This window comes from Panthera pardus, unplaced genomic scaffold (genome assembly GCF_024362965.1).
Source record: "Panthera pardus isolate Hobbes unplaced genomic scaffold, ASM2436296v1 HiC_scaffold_348, whole genome shotgun sequence".
Lineage (NCBI taxonomy): Eukaryota > Metazoa > Chordata > Mammalia > Carnivora > Felidae > Panthera > Panthera pardus.
In genome coordinates, this window is record NW_026526930.1 from 31,697 (window position 1) to 52,916 (window position 21,220).

Here is a 21,220-nt window from a genome sequence, read left to right on the forward strand (position 1 = left end):
AGCATATTTCACTGAGCATAATGTCTTAATTCCCCCACATTGGGAAGGTGGAGGCTTGTGCACCTGTCGCCCACTCCGGTGTCCTTTTGTGATTTCCCAGGAAGATGGCCTGCGAAACGTCCTCGGCGGTAGAACGGGAAACCCCGAGCCCTGGCCTCCACCCTTGGCGCCAACGCCAAGGTCCTGGGCAGTCCCTTCAGGGGGCGTGTCTCGGCGAAAGTCCCGCCCCCGTCACGTGCACCTAGCCAACCAATCAGCGACGCTCCTGCCCAGGCCCGGCTGGCTAGCTCGTCGCCATCGCGAGGCCCTCAGAGGAGCTTCGCAGAGGACTCCGTGTGGAGGTTGCTGTGCCTGTGGAGGGGTGGAGGGAGGGACAGAGAGACAGAGGATGAGGGTGGGGCATAGGGAAGACCCTCAGGGAGGCCAGGCGGGTGGGGAGGTGGACCCGGTAGCCCTGTCTTGCCATGGGAGGTGGCGGGGGGGTGTCTTCTCAGCCATGAGGGGACCAGGGTGTGGGGCGGCAGCGGCTTGGCTGACCTCTGTGGTGATGTTCCCATGGCGTCCACTGGAGCTGTGACAGGACAGGACAGGACAGGACAGTAGAAGACAGGACGAGGCCCCCAAGGGTCCTGCGGGGTGGCATCAGCTGGGCTGACCTCTGGGGTGATGTCCCTACGGAGACCTCTGGGCTGTGACAGGCCACGACAGGACAGGACAGGTCGAGGCCCCCGAGGGCAATGTGGGATGGTGGCGGCTGGACTGACCTCTGAGGTGATGTCTCCGTGGACTCCTCTGTGGCTCTGACAGGACAGGAGAGGACAGGACAGGAGAGGACAGGGTAGGATGAGACCCTAAGGACAGTGGGGTGGTGGCAGCTGGGCTGACCTCTGAGGTGGTGTCCCCACGGAGTCCTCTGGGGCTCCACAGGACATGATAGGACAGGAGAGGAAGACATGAGAACGAGGTCCCCGAGGTCAGTGTGGGGTGGCAGGGGCTGAGCTGACCTCTCAGGTGATGTCCCCACGGAGTCCTCTGGCATTCCAACAAGACAGGACAGGACAAGATGAGTACAAGGCCCCAGACGGCACTGTGGGATGGCTGTGTCTGGGCTGACCTCTGAGTTGGTTTCCCCATGGAGTCCTCCGGTCTCTGACAGGACATGACAGGACAGGAAGAGGACGGGGCCCCCGAGGGCAGGGTGGGGTGGCAGTGGCTGGGCTGACCTCTGAGGTGATGTCTCCAGGGAGTCCTCTGGTCTCTGACAGGACATGACAGGATAGGGGGAGGATGAGGCCCCCGAGGGCAGTGTCTCACGGTGGTGGTGCCTGGGCTGACCTCTGAGTTGGTGTCCCCATGGAATCCTCGGGGCTCCAAGAGAACAGCACAGGGCAGGACGAGACCCTGAGGGCAGTGGGGTGGCGGTGGCTGGGCTGACCTCTGAAGTGATGTCCCCACGGAGTCCTCCGGGGTTCCCAGAGAACAGGACAGGACAGGTTGAGACCCCGAGGGCAGTGGGTGATGGTGGCTGGGCTGACCTCTGAGGTGATGTCCACGGAGTCCTCCGGGGCCCCAAGAGAACAGGGCAGGGCAGGACGAGACCCCGAAGGCATGTGGCATGGTGGTGCCTGGGCCGAATTCTGAGGGGTGTCCCCATGGAGTCCTCTGGGGCTCCAAGAGAACAGGACAGGACAGGTTGAGAACCCGAGGGCAGTGGGGTGGCGGTGGCTGGGCCGACCTCTGAGGTGATGTCCCCACGGAGTCCTCCAGGGCTCCGATAGGACAGAACAGGACAGGTCAAGGTCCCTGAGAGCAGTGTATAGAGGTGGCAGCTCTATGGACCTCTGCATGATATCCCCACAGATATCCCACCGGGACTCCCACTGGACAGGACAGGACAGGACATGGCCCGCGAGAGCAGTGAGTAGAGGCGGCAGCTGGGCTGACCTCTGCGGTGATGTTCCCATGGAGTCCTTTGGGTCTCCAATAGGACAGGACAGGACAAGACAAGGCCCCCGAGGGCAGTGCATGGTGGCAGCGGCTGTACTGACCTCTATGGTGATGTCCCCACGGAGTCCTACAGGAATCCGACAGGACAATACAGGATGAGAACAGGTTAGGATAGGATGAGGTCAAGGCCCGCAAGGACAGTAGGGGGTGGCGGCAGCTGAGCTGACCTCTGAAGTGATGTCCCCACGGATTCCTCCGGGGCTCCGAGAGGACACGACAGGACAGGACAAGGACAGGACAGGATGAGGCTCTCGAGGGCAGGGCTGGCAGGGTCCGCAGGATGGGAAGCGAGCCCGACGTTCCCCTCTTCAGGACAGGGCCACACCTGGTGAGGAGGCGGCATCTGCGTCTGTCCCTCCTGCCCAGCCGCTTGCCCTGCAGGACTGCTTGGTTGTCCTGGGGTCCAGATGGCATGTCGAGGAGACCCCTGACCTGACTGTCCCTGGACAGGTGCAGAACGGTTTCTTCCCCATCCATTTGGAGGGGACACTTCTTTTGGCCACGGCCAAGTTTGGGCCTCCAGACCAGCACGTTGTCCCTTGGGGACCGAGAGCAGGGGACAGCCGCTGTGCCAACATAGGGGCAAGAATCTGGCAGAGGGTCCTGACACTCAGGTGTCCTGGGGCAGGTCGCAGCCAGGGAGAGGGGGTCACAGCCACGGGGGGCAGGGGTCTGCTGTCACCATCGTCTTTGTCCCCTCCTAGCCCAACGAGAGACAACGAGGACGCGCATGCTCTGATCTGCGCAGAGGACCCTTGCCTGGCATCGCTCATTGACCATGTCCCCATTTCTTTCACGCGTGTTTGCACTCACAAGGTGCAGGAGAGCTGTCTGTACCTGAGAAGACACCTTGGGATGGCGCCACCTCGGAGGAAGCGCCTGAGGAGAGCTGCGAAGGCCCCGGTGGAGGCTCCGCGTATGGCAGCCAATGACTTTCGGGGACAAGAGAGAAGAGACCTGAGTGGGACAGAGGCTGTTCCTGAAGGTACACTCTATCTGACACCTTTGCAGATGCAGCGCCTGTAGATACCACCCGCGGGGCAGGTCGCTGCTTCTGAGTCCTTGGCATTGTAAGCAGTAAAACACGTGTGTGTGTGCGTGTGTGTGTGTGGGTAAAGCGGTTTCATGTACCGGACGTTGCCCACTCGATCCTCCCATCCCAGACCAGGATTACAGAAGCTTAGATAGCAGCACTTCTGCTCGCTCGCAGTTGCTCTTTCCGGAATGTCTCACACGTGCCGGGTGGTGTAGTCTGACCTTAACCCTGAAAGGTTTGCAACACTGTCTCCAGAGCATGGTCCTCATCCCCCATCCAGTTTCATCTGACCCTGTGCATACGTGCTTCCTTCCTTTCATATGTCTGCCGTAAAGACTTTTGCTTGCAAGAGGCCTAAAACACTCCACACGGCGAGGCTACCGCCCCCTGAAAACTGATCAGAATACCATACTTCCTTTTAAAATGCTTTCCACTTTTATTTCAATGCAGGAAACAATCCAATACCGGATAAGCCCGGGGAGAGCAGTCCTTCTGCAGGAACATTTGAGACAGATGTGGGGTAATGTCTTCATAGTGTTATCACCTGCCAGCTCTAGGCAACATGGCTCATACAATTATTCTCCATAAAATCCTAGAATGACACATTTCCTCCAAAGCAAATATGATCTTTGCTTATCCTTACTCAATAATGTTCCATGTAACTTCTTCACAGGAATGAAGTACAGAAGATGCTGGAAAGGCTTGGAGGTATGTTTAAGTGATATTTGCAGTCAAAACAATTGTTTAATCCATACAACTTTTATAAATGGGAATGTTAGTGAGTGGATTCCAAGACTGGTTTTAATGCCTTGTTCTAGTATAGAGCACTTTATACCAGTATTTATAGTGTGATTCAACTTTGTAAGTTTCTTTACTGACCTTTTGAATTGTTGATGTGGAAAACTGAAAACGGTACTAACAGTCGTGAGGTAAGAATGATGCCATTATTTTATGCACGTGTACACTTAATGTACTGTGTAAGAGTGTGTGAGAAAAGTTTATACTGCCTTTTGTGTGCACAGCTTAGGTGATGTATCAACGTGTATTGCCAATTTTAAATTTTCTTAATTTTGCTACCTTTCATAACTTTCCAGTGTGCTTCCCTTTGGAGTAGCAGCACAAATCGAATCCTCTAATATAACTCTTTATTTTTATTTTTCATTAACAAACTGTGTAGCTGCAAAGTAAAGAACTCTGCTAGCTAGTGAGAAGTGTCTAATCATATCCAAACTCCTAAATTTTATGTTGTTCTGTCAGATGTCACTTACACCATCTGCACTATAGGACAGTACACTTAGCAGAGTCTGAGTCAATATGTGGCTCTCCATAGAGATCATCCTTACAGGCAAGTATCTTTTGAAGGCTTTGCTCTATTTGGTGGTGACAAAGTGCTTGCTTTGTGAGGTGTCTAATAAACTTCTTATTATAGATGGATTCTGGGTGTATAAAATATTTTTATTGTAGTGCAGATCCTTCATGACTACTGAAAAATAACTACGGACTGTAGATCCATAAAGTCAAATCATATGCTCTGCAAAGCGTTATTTGAAGTATTCAGATTCTGTGAAATGCAGCACTTATGGATGAAAGTGTTATATAAAAAGCTCCATGAAAATATTTTTTTAAATGTTTTTGAATTCATTTATTTAAACTAGAATTTTACACCCACGGCCTTTGTCTCTGTTAGTAAAATGCAGTTAAAAGCATCACTCACTAGATTGCTTGAAAAATAATTTTTTAATGTGCGATATAATTATTTTTATCCTTTTTGAGGGTCATTTTTAGGAAAATACTTTCGTGCTTTTTATATAATGCATTCTAATGGTAACCCATCCAAATGTATCCCTTGAGTTGGAGGACATTTACCCATGTAAACGTGTCCCTTGAGTTGGAGGATATTTTATAAGTTTAGAAAAATGTGCGTGTTAGCAAATTTTCAGAAGGAAATTAAAGTCTGTCTTTGAGATTCTTTATACACATTTTGATAATGAAAAATATATTGATTATTAAGCCCTTTTCATTATCTCTAAACTAAAAGGTGACCTGCAGTTAGAAAAATTAGAATTGGGATACTAGCACTGGAAAGATTTTACAGAAAATAGTGAGCAAATCTTGCTTTTTGAAATGATGCCTGAATTATAAATTTTATTTTACTTACTTTGTTTTTTGAAGTGTAATTGACATACGACATTATGTTAGTTCCAGGTATACAACATAGTGATTGGACATTTATGATGTCTGTATTATAAATTGTAAATGTACTTTGCACATTGCCAAGGCAACATTTACCTGTACTGATCTGAATATATGAAAACGAAATAACTTTCAACATTTAAATTTCAGTGAATATCTATTTTCCATACAGTTGACATTAAACAGGCTCTTCTCACAAAGAGAAAAATGTTCGAAATGGGTACAAAAGCTTCTATCAAAACCACTAACGAAACAATTGAGCATGTTTGGAAACTACAACAAGAACAAAGGTGAAGTTGTTGGAGTGTTTTTGTTTTTGTTTTTGTTTTTGAGTCACGATGACATTTGTATCATTTCTTCGTATTCATTGGCGCAAATAACCTAAGACAAATTCTATTATATTGAATTTTCCAGCGAAAAACACATTTTGCTTGTTTTTTTTTCTAAGCAGATAAATTCCTTAGTTCTGTAACCTCACTCCTTAACAGATTCTGAGATGTATTTCCTAGAAGCCAATAAAAATGACCTTTCTTCCCTTTCAAATAACAATTGAGTTTTCTTCCTATAACATTAATTTATATTCATTCTAGGCCTACACTAGCTGAACTTCAGGTAAATGTCTTAAACCATTATTCTTGTGATGGTTAACTGTATTCAGTTATGTAGAAAAGGTTAATCTTATATTGTAAATAATTTGCATATTTTAGGTAAATTGTGTTCACCGTTCTTTAAAAAAAAAAAAAAAAAACATTGTTCGGGGGATATATTTAAGTGAAATATTCCTGTTTGGAAATCTTCTATGATAAATGGATATAATATCCTCATTGAATGAATCTACTTATCGTATCAGAACATATATGCTATTCAGTAAGAAGAAATGAAAAGTAAACTGCTTTTAGATAAAATGAATTTTTCTGGAAAACTGATAGTACAGTAAATCCTCATTAGCTTTTAAGAGGTAAGGCATGTGAGATAGCTTTTATGTTGGTCAGTTAGGAACAATACTTTTGGAATAAGAGTAAATTGTTCATGTCACCTTTCTGCTTCCCATGAGACTGCTATTTCAGCTGCTGTTATGCTATTACTGCCTTCTCCTTTTGTAGTGTAAATTGTGTCAAATCAATTTTGTTTTGAATACGGTTAATTCTTTCATGTCTTTATGAATTATGACAGTGCTCATTATTATGTTTTACAGGCGGAATCTTCATCTCAAATATTCTCAGCAGTTTCTGACTTTGTTTCGGGAGTGGAATGTAGACATGCAGAAAGCCCAGAAACAACAAGAGAAACTAGCCGTTGGTATCAGCTTTGGCTTTAAAATTGATTTATTTACTGTATCAAAGTCTCAAGTAGCGATAGGTCATGCAAAAACACAGGAGAGAATGTAGGGACCATGAGCCCAGATGGGTAAAGGTGGGTAGAAGATGTAGCGGTGGGAGACTGAATGTCCTCTCTGAATTGCTTCTGTCTATTTAGGGATACAGGAAGGCCACCAGTTAAGAGTTAGAGTGGTAGAGGAGGTGTTGCCTCTCGGGAGCAGAGAAGAAGTCCTGGAACTGTTTCCTGAGAGCAGGCCAGTGAATGGACTAGGGAAATGCCATTGCCAAGCAGCATTATGGTCTAACTTAGGTTGGTGTCATAGTGACCATGAATTTAAAGTGAGACCACATTGCATGGTTGTGGCAGAGCAGCTGGAGAGTTGGATTTTCCAGGGTTGGGGTTTAGCCACGCAAATTGGCGGAGTGAAAAGGGGGTAAGGTACATGTGCGAGGGCATAGGTATAATGATTGACCATGGCATTTAGGCCAGGAAGGAGGAAAAGGAAGAATATGAGGGTGGGGATCAGGGGCAATGAAAAGTCATAGGATCCATGGGATGTTAATCCTGAAAGAGTGTTGGACTATAGTAAGAAAGGGAGAGAACTACAAACAGGGAGGTAGAGGTTGAATATTGGGGGGAAAAATGGAGAACCAGTATAGTATAGTGGTCCAGAGCCTGGACTCTGGAGCCAGTTTTTGGGATCCAATCCTGGTTGACCGGTACTAGCTGTGAAATCAGCCACAAATTGTTTATCCCTGTGCCTCACCCAGGTTCCTCACCTATTATGGAAGGAGACATAATAAAAGCACCTGCCTCATAGAGTTGTTTTGAGGATTAAGTGAGATCATATATAATGTTTATTTAAAATGGTTCAGAATAGTACCTGACACACAGCTCCTATATAAGTTTTTGCTCTTATTAATATAATGTAGATGTTGCAGTTATTGGGAATGACAGAATCCAGGGTGTGACTATGTAAGTGAGCGACTGAAGTAGGGAAGAGGACAAAATTGTTGTTGGAGATCAGGTCAAGGAGCAGAAAGGCTGGGATCATCTGTGTGCATACTGAAATGACCAAGAATTAATACATGTTTTGAACGTTGTTAAGAAAAGAATATTCCCTCTGTAACTACTGTTAGGAAGGATCAGTGTATAGATTTTTGACTACTTGTAGTAAACACATTCTTGGAAGGGTCATTTGTGGGTTTTGAAATCAAGAGTTAAAACCTGTTTTCCATATTGGCAAGAAAAAAAATTTCCTACTTAATGACTACTAGGTAGGATCATCGTATTGTTTTTGTGTATTAGTGGTGAACACAGTTATCTAAACTCGGTCATAAAGGTTGTTACAACAGGAAATGTTAACAAGTATTGATTTAAAGAATATTCCTTTTAAACATGATGTATGATTATGTTTCTCTAAATATTAAATGTCACCCACATTTTATCATCCTTTTCTTTTATATTTGTAGAGTATGTTTCAAGAGCAACGAAAGGTTCTTCAACAAGCTAGAGTTGTTCAGAAACAGAGACTGCAAAAAATTAAAAATTTATACGTGCAATTCTTAGAGGTATTTGGCAACATAATACATTCTTATAAAACATAACATGTGTACAAAAGTAGGAGATAGTTTGTTTCTTTCTGAATCTATGTGGGGGGAAAAACCCAGTTAGGTTGTACATCTGAACCGTTAACCATTTTCCATTTGGAGTTCGTTGCTCTGTATTTAACATAATTGGTAAATGTGTTTTGATTTTGGGGATTAATTAATACTTTTGTGGGAGTCATTTAAAACAGGGAACTGTAAGCTGGGGATTTTACCTAGAAATACATGTATCGTGTAGAAAAGTGGTACTTTATCAACACTTTAATCATAATTTTTTGTGCAACAATCAGTTCGGAGGAGATCAGCAATAAATATATAGTGGAAACTAAGAAGTCTATAAGTCACTTCTACATGCCTTTTACTTGTATTGAAGGTTTCTGTTAAATATGAGTAGGCAGTGGTAATTGATGAATACTGCTTTTATTTCCAAATGTGTTACGTGTTTTGTGGCATAGTTGCTTTTGGAATATTAATGATTAATAATGACTTTATATGCAAACTTAAAATCATAAGAGAAGGTCTAAATACAATATAACAGGATGAAAAAGCCACAGGAGGACCAAACGTTTGTGAATTGAGAATGATCTGCTGTGATATTTGCACATTGACCAACTGTCCTCAGTGACACAGTCCTCTTCTTCATGCAGATATATACTTATTTAGGAGGCAGTAGAATCCTGCACATTCCTCTTCTTTTTTCTTGGTGTGTGTTGGGCGGAGGGGAGGTGTCCTTTACTTCTGCAACGGTACCTTAGTATCTTTCTTCGAATTCCAACTGCTGCTCCCTAGTTCAGGATTTCATCATTCCTTGCTTATGCTACTAAACCCTCATCTGAGTTCTCTTTTCCAGTCCATCCCTCACCATTCTGCAATATGATCTTCCAAAGCATAGACCTTCCCTCCTGAGAACCTGTCGTTAGCTTCCCATTTTAGGCCCTCAGGTATTCAAAGTCTGTGCCCCGCTTCCCCCATAACAAGGCTCCCTTTGTAGTTTTATACTTAACGTTCATTCTTTCCTCCCACCCCTCCAGATTGGTTGCTTTCTCTGAACTAACGCACCATTACTTCCTTGTTTCTAGAATACTTTCAATTGCCTCTTCCGTTTACCTACTGAAATCTTATTCTTTTGCCAACTAAATCAGAATCAATCTTATTTTCCACTACATAGTCACGGCAAGTTGTGTTACCTTAATTGTTATAAAGTTTTTGTGTTGTTTTTATTTACATGTTTTTTTGTTCTCACTGGAATAAGGAAGGAAGAGATCGTGTATTCATTTTTAAATTCCCCCACAGCACTTTTTATGTAGGCTGTAGTAGATCACTATTTGTTGGGTGAATAGTAAAGATTTAGAACATGTTTGTTTTTCATAACTTAAAGAGGTCGTGTCACAGATCATTTTATTCCCTCCAGTGTAATCATGCTACATTGATTATGAGTCATTATAAATGCACCGTTACATGGTGTCTAGAAAGCTTATCAGAGAGTTTTAAAATGATGGCATCTCATTCAGTGGGACTGTCAGTCTTTTTCTTTTTTTCCCTCCACCTTGACCTTAACTGTTTAGTAACCCATTGTTTTGAGCCTACTACTGTTGTGCCTCTATACTAATAATATTTGACTCAAACACAACATTTAAAAAATTTCTTAGGTGGGTATTTTGGTCTCCATGTATTAGGTATAATATCTTACTTGGAATAAATAACGGGCATCCTTTGCATATTAAGAGATGTTAGTTTTGAAATTTGCTTTTACATGTTTAGTGCGTGAGATGAAAAGTGGTGGTTTATAACTAAACTAGGCTTTTTGTTTTAGAGTATGCAGGACTTAGAGAAGGACCATGAACATCTTCTTACTGATGAACAAAGTGAAGTTAGAGAAGAAATGACCAAATTGCAAAACAAAATTATGATGGAAGTTGTAAGTATTTAGTGCATATTTAATATTAAGAACTAACAAGGGATGTGAGCATTGGGGTATTTTGTTTGCTGAAGTGTATATAACAATGACCTAAATAGCATGTAAATGTTTAATATTTCCTTCCTTGAAACAGCAACAGCAAGAGCTGGCAATTGTTCAAAAGTCTCTTCAATCCCTGTTATTCTGATGACTTTGAAGAAAGAACTTGAACCTAAGTGCTATGATAGAAGCATAACATTAGCTACACTGAACCACATTGCGGTAGTTTAAAAATTGTAGTTGAAATCAGTACATCTTGTTTACCATAGCTTGCTTGTTTAGTGCAAGAATCTTTTCCTGCTAAAACCCCAAGCCCTAAACAGTTATGTGGGTAGCAGCAATTCCACAATTATATGTATTAAGCTTTCAGCCCTTTGTTAGTAATGATGACTTTGTGTACTTAACACTGTCAATTAACTTTTAGCAACAGGATGATTTAATTTGAGGCTTGGCCTCCGTGGATCTGTATCAGTCCCAAAAGGTTCAGAGCACACATACAGAAAGAAGGTTACTTTGCTTTTCCTAAAGGAAAAATAAAATTAAAGGGTATAAAATCTATCTTACCCGTGTGCCCGCTTGTATTTTACTCATTAGTTTACAGAGCCAATTCTAATAAATATGATTTCAGAAAATATACTCTACTGCCTTATAAAAATTATTAAAAGCAAACATAAGATTGTGGGTTTTTTTTGGAATAAATTAAACTGCCTAAAATCATTGGGAGTACAGAACTAGATACATAAGTATCAGTGCTGAGACATGGGTTTGTGAAAATGTCATTTCCACAAAGACACCAAAATGTCATTTAATTGGTGTTGGTTCACTATTAAATGACACTTGCCCTTAGCATTGATTGAAAGTATTTCATTAATATGTACATATACCTAATGACTTATGGTTTAAGTATTTCACATCTCTCTTTAAAGATAAATTACCTATAGTGCCTTGTTTTCAAGTTTAATGTTCATTGAGTATGTGGAACGTTGATTTTATATTTGAGAACTAATAACTTGAATAATTCTTATACCTTTCTTTTTGTAATGGGCATTTTCTTTTTACATTTAATAACATAACACCATCTTCGTTTGGGCACGTTATTTAATAAACATGACATTGTTTCAGAATATATTTGGAATAAGTCAGTTAAATGTGTTTTTTTCTGAGTTCCTGAAGTTGCTCTCATGAATCATTCAAAATAAAGCATTTCCATTCAGAGGAGAGGATTTATTTTCTCCTGTCTTTCTGCATTTTTTTAACGTTAATCCTGACCCCTGTATACCACCCTTCTGTTTGTTTTAAGGCTTTCCAAGTTTTAAAAAAATAAGCCCATATGGAATCTCTTTTTCTAACTGCAACAACGTATACAGGAATGAATGAGTCCTCCACCATTATCCAGTATTTGACATTATGGGGAGAATTTAATTGCTCAGCTTCACATGTTTGTAAAGAACTTTCCTGTTAAGCCAAAGCATGTGTTGGTATATGCGTCTGAAGTTCTGTTCCAAACTTCTAAGAAGGTCCTTATTTGGGAAGTTTTCCAGTAACTACAGAGGCACAAGTAAGTACTCCAAAGGTCCCCGTGAAAGTTCTAATATTCATACTAAGCCATCTAATTTTATGTGAGAGTGCACAGACGATAATCAGTACATAATGTACTTAGTGATCAAACAGTTGACATTTATTTCCATCCCCTGGCAACCTCAAATGAGTAAATACGTACTTGAAGCAACTTTGGCTGATATTCTAAGGGGAAGAAATATTTTGCCGTTATAACTATTTATGTATTTATACATAATTTGCCATTATATATCATCTGTGTGCATATTACAATTATATATATGTTCTAAACAGTTTTAGGTTCACAGCAAAATGGGGCAGAAGGTACAGAGATTTCTCATATACTCCCTGCCCCCACACACCCACAGCGACAAACTTAATCATTGACACATCGATATTACCCATAGTCCGTGGGTTACATTTAGGTTCACTCTTGTGTTACTTTTTTCTTTCTCTTGGTGAACAGTTTTCTTACATGTCACCTGTGCTTTAGCCATTGTTTTATTTTTCATAAAAGGGAACATTTAATGTCCACTTTTTTGTGGCAGTGAAATTTTAACTCAGAATATCAGGAAAGTCACCCTAAAGCAAATGTAAAAATTCATTTTTTTCTCCCCAAAAACGGTAGGACAGGTTTCTTTTACTAAATACAAATTTCAGGAAATTGCAGCCAGCGTTTTTATTAAAAAAAAAAAAGTTTTATTTTTTTTATTTGAGGATAGTTGACACTCAATGTTACATTAGTTTGGGGTGTAGAATATAGTGATTCAACATCTCTATATGTTATGCTATGCTCACCACAAGTGTAGCTACCACGTGTCACCATACAATGCTATTGTAGTATCATTGACTGTATTCCCTATGCTGTATCTTTTATCCCCTTCACTTATTCATTCCGTAAATGGAAGCCATATCTCCCACTCTCCCTCACCCATTTTGTCCACCCATCACCCCCCCAAAATGTCAGTTTATTCTCTGTATTTATAGGTCTGATTCTGCTTTTTGTTTGTTCATTTATTCATTTGTTTTGTATTTTAGATTCCAGATGTAAGTTAAATCCTAGGGAATTTGTCTTTCTCAATCGGACTTATTTCACTTAGCTTAATACCCTCTAGGCCCATTCACGTTATTGCAAGTGGCAAGATCTCATTCTTTTTTTACAGTTGCATAATATTCCATTGCCTATATATACCACATCTTCTTTATTCATTCATTCATTTACCGATGGACACGGGTTGCTTCCGTATCTTGGCCATTGTAAATAATGCTGCAATAAACGTAGGGGTGCATATATGTTTTCAAATTAGCATTTTCTTTTTCTTTGGGTAAATACCCAGTAGAATTCTAGTTGGTAGACGAATGCACATATTCCCTTTTCTTCCATAGTAACTAGAGACCTTCTTTGAAAAGTAGCTGATATCAAGAAGTCACTTCCTCTAATACTGTTTGGCTCAACAATTACAGTATTACAAGCATGCACTTATGCAGTATCATGATTTAACATTTTAATCTATAGCAATCAAAGTATGCATCACCCTTTGTAGCAATCAGAGTAAGCATGGCTAAAATTATTCATGTCCAGGATTTTTTTTCTAATCCTTCAAAATGGGATTTTTCAGAGACAGAGAGATTACTCTTTTGACTACAGTGGTTCACTTTCCTATCTTCAAGATTGAAATGTGTTTTGTTTTGGTGCGGGGGAGTGTTTCTGATTAATGTACAGATTGCTACCTGTGAACTTAAATGTTGACAATTACAGTGGGGATGTCTTCTCTTCTCCTACAGCTTCTAATCACTCAGTTTGTGAACCTGATCAGATGTTTGATGATATGATGTCTTGAAGACATTAAAATGAAAGTGTCTTGAAATTTTCAGGCAGGAAGCACCAAACATGTCATGGAGGAAACGATGCAGTAACCATTAGAAGGATGGTTGCTGCATCGTTTGAGATATATATATATATATATATATATATATATATATATATATATATATAAATTCTTATTTGTCTTTCCTGGAGCAGGAGCTGTTTGCCTACTTATCTCAAAAATCAAATGATACCCTAAAATTTTTGGCTGAAAATATTATTTTAATTTTTTTAAAATTTGAGAGAGAGAAAGAGAGGGAGAGAGAGATCAGGAGGGGCAGAGAGAGAGAGAGAGAGAGACAGAGGATCCGAAGTGGCCTCTACACTGACAGCAGCGAGCCCGATGTGGGGCTCGAACCCACGAACCATGAGATCATGACCCGAGCCAAAGTCAGATGCTCAACCAACTGAGCCACCCAGGTGCCCCCAAAATATTACATTTTAGAGTACTTCCTGTACGTTATATTTGAACCTCGTTGGAGTTGTATGAAATAGGCAACACATTTCACAATTACAGAAACTGAGTCACAAGAGGTAAAAGGCTAGGATGAAACGTTAAAGCTTGAAAGTCTCGGAACCCAGGTGGAAGTTCTGTAGCTTCGTTTTACAGCTGAAGAAACTGAGGAAAATGAGGGTAAGTGACTTACTGAAGGTCACTTAACAGTTATGTGTAGCCAGATTTCAATTCTACCAAACCATGTGATTCCAGAGCCTGTGTGTTTATTAATCTGTAAGCAGAATCAATACTAATAAATGACGGTAAAGGTATTTGAAAATTGGAGAATTATTAAGTAGCAAATATGTAATAATAGAAGTAAAATCTTAAGTGTTTGGGCCCAGTGAAGCTCTAGCTCCAGATTAAAAAAAAAAATTCTCTTAACAAACACTAGAATACCCTTGTCGTTAAATTCTATTATTTAGTGTCCCAAGGAAAGGAACTTTAACTGTAATACTCCAGCTAGATTTATTGCCAAGTGGTCTTCTAGTAAATATGATGTGAATATGATGGCATTGCTTAGCATATGCCCTTTATACCTGTCCTCCAACTTGTTTTCTTTCATATAGGTATTCTAATCAGTGGAAGTTGGTATTGAACAGCCTACACCTGTAGAACAGCCACTTTTTTTGTTTTTCAGAATTGCGTTTTGCCAGTGTTGTGTTTAGGGACTGCTCGCAAATAATATAGCTGGATAAACTACCTTAACTAATGAAATATACAAATCTTAGCCCAAAAGCCAATAACTTGCTTAATGGGGAAACATTAACTAGAGACTCTACCACTAAAGTCAGAAACAAAAAGAGATGCCTAATATCTCATTACTATTTAACATTGTGGTGGAGCTATGTGCTGATGTAATTACACAAGAGGCAGGAAATGCCCACACAAAACTAGAAAGAAATAATTAATGGAAAAAGCGCTATAAACAGTGGAAGATATTAGTAAAGTTAACAGGCAATAAAACTAACATACAGAAACCAAAAGTTTTCATATATAGAAGGATAACCAGCTAGAAAATAAGAAGGAAAATTCCATTAATAATGGCAAAAATGAAATGCCTAGGCATACATTTAACAAGAAATAACCAAAATATAAATAAGGAAAACTACAAAATCATTCTGAAAGACACAAGAATAGACTTGGGCAGATGGAAAGATATGCCAAGCTCTTGGATCAGAAGACTCGACATCATAAAGAGTCAGCTCTTCTGCAGTAAATTTATAAGTTTAATACAATCACAATAAAAATTCCATGAGATTTTTTTTCTGAGGCTAGACAAGTTGATGTTAATATAGATTTTGGGGACACAAATGTGCACGCATAGACAGAAAAACTTTGAAAAAGAAGAAAGACCAATGGGGGGAGCCACGTCTACAGATACTAAAACCTATTACAAATCTATATAACAAAATAGCATAGTATTGATGCCTGAATAGAACAATTAAGCAAAAGAGAACATGTATGAATAGACTCAAATGCACATGGAAATTTGCCATACGATAAAGATGGCATATCAAATCAGTGGGGGATAATGGACTTTTAAAAATGTGTCATGGCGGGGAGGGGTGTTGTAACTGAATAGCCATATGGAAACAGATAAAATTGGATCTGTTCCTTACACTGTGTATTGGAATAAATTCTAAATGGGTCAGAGGTCCAGTTGTAGAAAATGAAACCATGCAAATATTACTTTACAACCTAGGATTCTCTTACGATTTAGAAGAGCTACTAACAATTGAGAAGAGGTCAAAAACATAATAGAAAAACACATTAAAATTGTGAATAAATAAATCACAGAAATGAGTATGAACTGGTTTTTAAATATATGAAAATGTTACTTACTCCTAGTAAGAAAAACATGTTCAGACCTTCCAATATCATAAAGTTTTTTTTTGTTTTTCCTGGAACTAGACAAGTTGGTTTTGCAGTCCATTTAGGGGGGAAGATTAGTACAGATGGACAGGGAAATCTTAAAAAAAAAAAGAAAGTTTACCTATTTATTTTGAGAGGGGGTTCAGAGAGAGAAGGAGAGTGAGAATCCCAAGCAGGCTCCATGCCCAGCTCAGAGCCCAACTCGGGACTCGATCTCAGCACCGTGAGATCGTGACCCAAGCCAAAATCAAGAGTCGGTCGCTCAACTGACTGAACCACTCAGGTGCCCTGACAGGAAAATCTTGAAAATGGATAAATAGAAACAAGGGGAGCCATTCTTACAGAGATTATTCCTCATTTATCAGACTGGAAAAAATAATTGTCAACAATTGATCATTAGCTTTATAGCCTGCCAAGGCCTAGAAGCAATGATTCAGTTGCAGTGAGTAACTTAGAGTCTATTTTATGATCTTGAACACAAACAAGAGCTCCTTGGAGAAATAGCTGGTTCCAGATACGGGGTGGAATATAAATAATATAAGCCTGTAAAATCTTGGGAGGAAAAAATATATATATAAGCCTGGAACATCTTATAATATCCGAAAGTCAGGATGTGTGTTGAGGTTATGTCAAAAGGACACAGGAGGTGGGACACAGGGGTTCCTAATGGGCAAATGCAGAAATATGTGACCATCAAAGGAATAATAAATGCAATGGTTTGAATCACAAATATATTGACACTCATGAGTTCATTATAATACTAAAAAAAAAAAAAAAAAATCCCCAAATAACCCTTGCTCACTCTAAGTGATTGGAGCTAGCTCAGTCACCATCCCATCACTCTGAAAGGGATAGAACAAAGCATTAATTCTAGCTTTCTTATATGAACCATATTTTATGAAAATCAAATATTTATAAACTTATGCTTTATGGTATAATTCCAGACAGTAAATGCAACAAAAAACCCATGAAGAGTGTGTGTGTGTGTGTGTGTGTGTGTGTGCATGTGTGTGTGGAGGGGGGAATCACCATTTTGCAACACCTAATGAATTAATGGATCTAGCAATAACCCTCACTGGCTGGTAAATCCATGATGTGGAGGTTGATATGTCTGATGAACATACACCATGATTTTCCTGGGACAAGTCCTGGTTTACATTGGTTGTTCTATCATCATTACTAATACTACACCTTACTTTACCTCCTCTACAAAATAGTCTCCATTTGGATGACATATGATCAACCTACTGATAGGGAACTTTGTAATGAACAAGGAGGGCTCAAAACACCTGGACCCACTGGTCAATCTTAACATCACAATGAAAAAGAGACACAGAGACATTATCTCCTATTGGGCTGCAGATGCAATAGGAAGTACAAAGCACCATCTCTGACATATTTTTGCCATGGAGCCAAACCTGAATCTGATGATGAAGCCTCAAGTTCTGTCAGTTCAGGGTACATGCTAGTGACAGAAGAATATGTTGAGAAACACAGCAGGGGTGTGATCTGCCAGATCCAGGATTTCCAAAATTCAATGACACAATGACCTAGTCTCTTCCACAAAAAAAAAAATGATAAGATAAAGGAAAAGCAAGAAATGATATGTATTAAAGGAAATTTATAAAACATATTAAAGAAAGACAGTCTGGACATCCTGTTTGAATTCTGATGTAAATGAGCCCATGGTAAAAGGACAGTTATGAAATTAATTGGAGAAATATGTTGACTAGATATCAGATAACATTAATGAATTTTTTATTGTGTATATTGATAGTATTTTTATTTTGTAGTGTGGGTTATGAATAAAAACATACCTAGGATTTGCTTTAAAATAATTGAGTGGAGACAGGAGCAGTAGCAGAGTTGGAGAGCGTAATATATGTGAAACAGAATGAACTGTATTTTGATAATTGTTGAAACTGGGTGACTAACATGTGAAGATTGTTATACTGTTGTATCACTTAGGTGCATGTTTGACACGTTCTAAACACACTCCTAGGGGCGCCTGGGTGGCTCAGTTGGTTAAGCGTCTGACTTCAGCTCAGGTCACCATCTCGCCGTTTGTGAGTGTGAGCTCTGTATCGGGCTCTGTGCTGACAGCTCAGAGCCTGGAGCCTGCTTCAGATTGTGTGTCTCCCTCTCTCTCTGCCCCTCCCCCACTCGCACTCTGTCTCTCTGTCTCTCTGTCTCTCTCTCTCAAAAATAATAAACATTAAAAAAAATTTAAAAACACTCCCAATACCCTTATTCGATATACTCAAAACCTCAGAAAACCTCTCAGGCCTTCCCTGATCTTTTTGGCCATATGATGTACTGGGGACCATATGGGCTTTGGAGCCAGACAAACTTAGACTCAAATACTGGGTGATCTGGAACATACTACTCAACACCAACTTTGGTGATCCTCAGTGCCTGGTTTTGTAAGATAAGGATGACTTACTCCATCCCTGTTGCAGAATTTTTTATTTGAGTTTAGTTGATACACAATGTTATATTAGTTTCAGATACACAACACAATGATTCAACTTCTCAATATGTTATGCTATACTCACTAGAAGTGCAGCCACCATCTGTCACCATACAGTGCTATTACAATATCATTGCTATATTGCCTATGCTGCGCCTTTTATTCCTGTGACTTATTGGTTCCATAACTAGAAGTCTGTATCTCCCATTCCTCTTCATCCATTTTGTCCATCTCTTCACCCCTTCCCCTCTGGCAACCATTAGTTTGTTCTCTGTATTTATGTGTCTGATTATGCTTTTTAAAAATTGTTTATTCATTTGTTTTGTTTTTTAGATTCTACATATGAACAAAATCATATGATATTTGTCTTTCTCAGTCTCAGGTCACATAGCATAATACCCTCCACATAGATCCATGTTGTTGCAAATGGCACAAACTCACCCTCTTTTATGGTTGTGTAATATTCTACTGTGTGTGTGTCTGTGTGTGTGTGTTCAAGCCCACGCATACATTCCACATCTTTCTTATCTATTTGTCTATCAAATAGGTTCTTAGGTTCTTCCATATCTTGGCTATTGTAAATAATGTTTCAATGAACATAGGGGTGTACATATCTTTTCGAATTAGTTTCACTGGTTCTCCATGTAATTTTTTGAGGGACCCCTATACTGTTTTCCACAGTGGCTTCACCAGTTTGCATTCCCATCAACAGTACATGATGCCACTTATCTCTTCACATCCTCACCAACAATTGTTACTTCTTGTATTTTTAATTTAATTTTTATTTTTTAAAATGTTTATTTATTTTGCAAGAGAAAGTATGAGTGGAGGAGGGGCAGAAGAGAGGGAGAGAGAGAATCCCAAGCAGGCTCTGTGCTATCTGTGCAGAGCCTGACACAGGGCTTGATCTCATGAACCACGAGATCATGACCTGAGCTGAGCCAGACGTTTAACTGACTGAGCCACCCAGGAGCCCCATCTTGTATTTTTTATTTTAGCCATTCTGACAGGTGTAAGGTTGTATCTCATTGTGGGTTTGATTTGCATTTCATTGATGATTAGTGATGTTGACCATCTTTTCATGTGTCTGTTGGCCACCTGCATATTATTAAATGATTTATTTTAATGAATTTGCTCCCATGATTCTGGGAAATGGTAAGTTGAAATCTGTAGGGCAAGTTGGCTAGTGAGAAATTCAGGGAAAAATTGACCATGCAGTCTTGAATCTTAAATATATATGGTAGCCTGGCCATCTAGAAACTGAAATGGGCGTTGATGTTGTAGTCATGAGGAAGAAACATATAGCACATGCTGGCAGTATGGAAACGCAGAGAAACTCCATGTTAAAGTCAGGCAGTATTCCTTCCTTCCTCAGAAACCTTACTTTTTGGCCTTATACATTCTTGAGGGTAATCTCCTTTAATTAAAGCCATACACAATCCATCACAGCAACATCTATATGAGTGTTTCACTTAACATCCAAGCACTATAGCAATCCTGTGTGGAATACAAAGATAGAAGATAAGGCATTCCTTACATCCTCAGATGGTAGTTTTTGAAGAAGCACTGGGGGCAAAGAAGATATAACTGTATCCAGAGTAAGTGTCCATTACAGTAAAAACAACACTGCCCCTTCCAATCTGAAAGTGTCCCAATGCAATCAACCTGCCACTAGGTTGATCACCTGGAAGATGGTGCCATATTAATGACTCAGTTTTGATCTCTGATGCTGGCAGATTGAACATCCAACAGTGCCCATAGCCAGGGCAGCCTTATGTTACTGTGTCCATGCATATCTTCCATCCCGTGACAATGACCACTATTTTGATGACCCCATTGAACAATGAAAAGGTTGGCAGGATAAAGAGGCTGACTGAGATCCACAGAATGGATCATCTTATCCACTTGATTCTTTTTTTTATTAAATATAATTTATTGTCAAGTTGGTTTCCATACAACACCCAGTGCTCATCCCAACAAGTGCCCTCCTCCCTGACCATCACCCACTTTCCCCTCTCCCCCACCACCCATCTACCCTTAGTTTGTTCTCAGTCCTTAAGTCTCTTATGGTTTGCCTCCCTCTCTCTCTGTAACTTTTTCCCCCTTTCCCTCCCCCATGGTCCTCTGCTAAGTTTCTCAGGATCCACATATGAGTGAAAACATATGGTATCTGTCTTTCTCTGCCTGGCTTATTTCACTTAGCATAATACCCTCCAGTTCCATCCACATTGCTGCAAATGGCCAGATTTCATTCTTTCTCCCACTTGATTCTTAAAATCTTCCCCCATTCATGTCAGCCTTTAATGAGCATTCATATGGGACACAAACAATTTCATGGTTTTTGTCCATTGAGAGAGGTCTGTTGTTGGGGAAGTAGCCATTGTGTTACCTGCCACCTCTCTTTGGGATTGTCCAATTCTCTTTGTGTGTGTGTGTGTGTGTGTGTGTGTGTGTGTGTGTGTGTGTGTTCTATAGGTATTTTCTTTGTGGTTACCATGAGGATCACTTTGTTGTATTCCATCTAATGTGGGTAACATCAAAATGAAAACCATGTATCATTTTGCTGTATCTTCTTTTTAAACCTATCAGAAAGAAAAGAATAAAAAATGTGCTTTGTTTTATGCATACACCAAAGATTTGTGCTTAGCAGCCACAGCACATATAAGATGGGGAAATTCTGTTGGAAATGTATAGCTATCAATGCTTACACTAAAAAAGGAGAATTCTCTCAAATCGACAACCTAACTTTTCAACTTAAGGAACAAGAGAAAGAAGAAAAACTACACCCAGAGTCAGCAGAAGGAAAAAAGTAATAAAGAATTGAGTGTAAATTTA

General features: G+C 40.3%; 1 protein-coding gene across 1 annotated transcript; it reads left to right on the forward strand.

Moving 5' to 3' along the window:
* The first annotated feature begins 267 nt into the window (after positions 1-267).
* LOC109261417 (synaptonemal complex protein 3-like) lies at positions 268-10,677 on the forward strand. Its single transcript, XM_019439970.2, has 9 exons — positions 268-341; positions 2,824-2,992; positions 3,494-3,563; positions 3,717-3,751; positions 5,409-5,526; positions 6,432-6,531; positions 8,029-8,127; positions 9,977-10,081; positions 10,215-10,677. Exons 2-9 carry the CDS (start codon positions 2,863-2,865, stop codon positions 10,266-10,268), a joined length of 711 nt encoding a protein of 236 aa, XP_019295515.2. The 5' UTR covers positions 268-341; positions 2,824-2,862; the 3' UTR covers positions 10,269-10,677.
* The last annotated feature ends 10,543 nt before the right edge of the window (positions 10,678-21,220 follow it).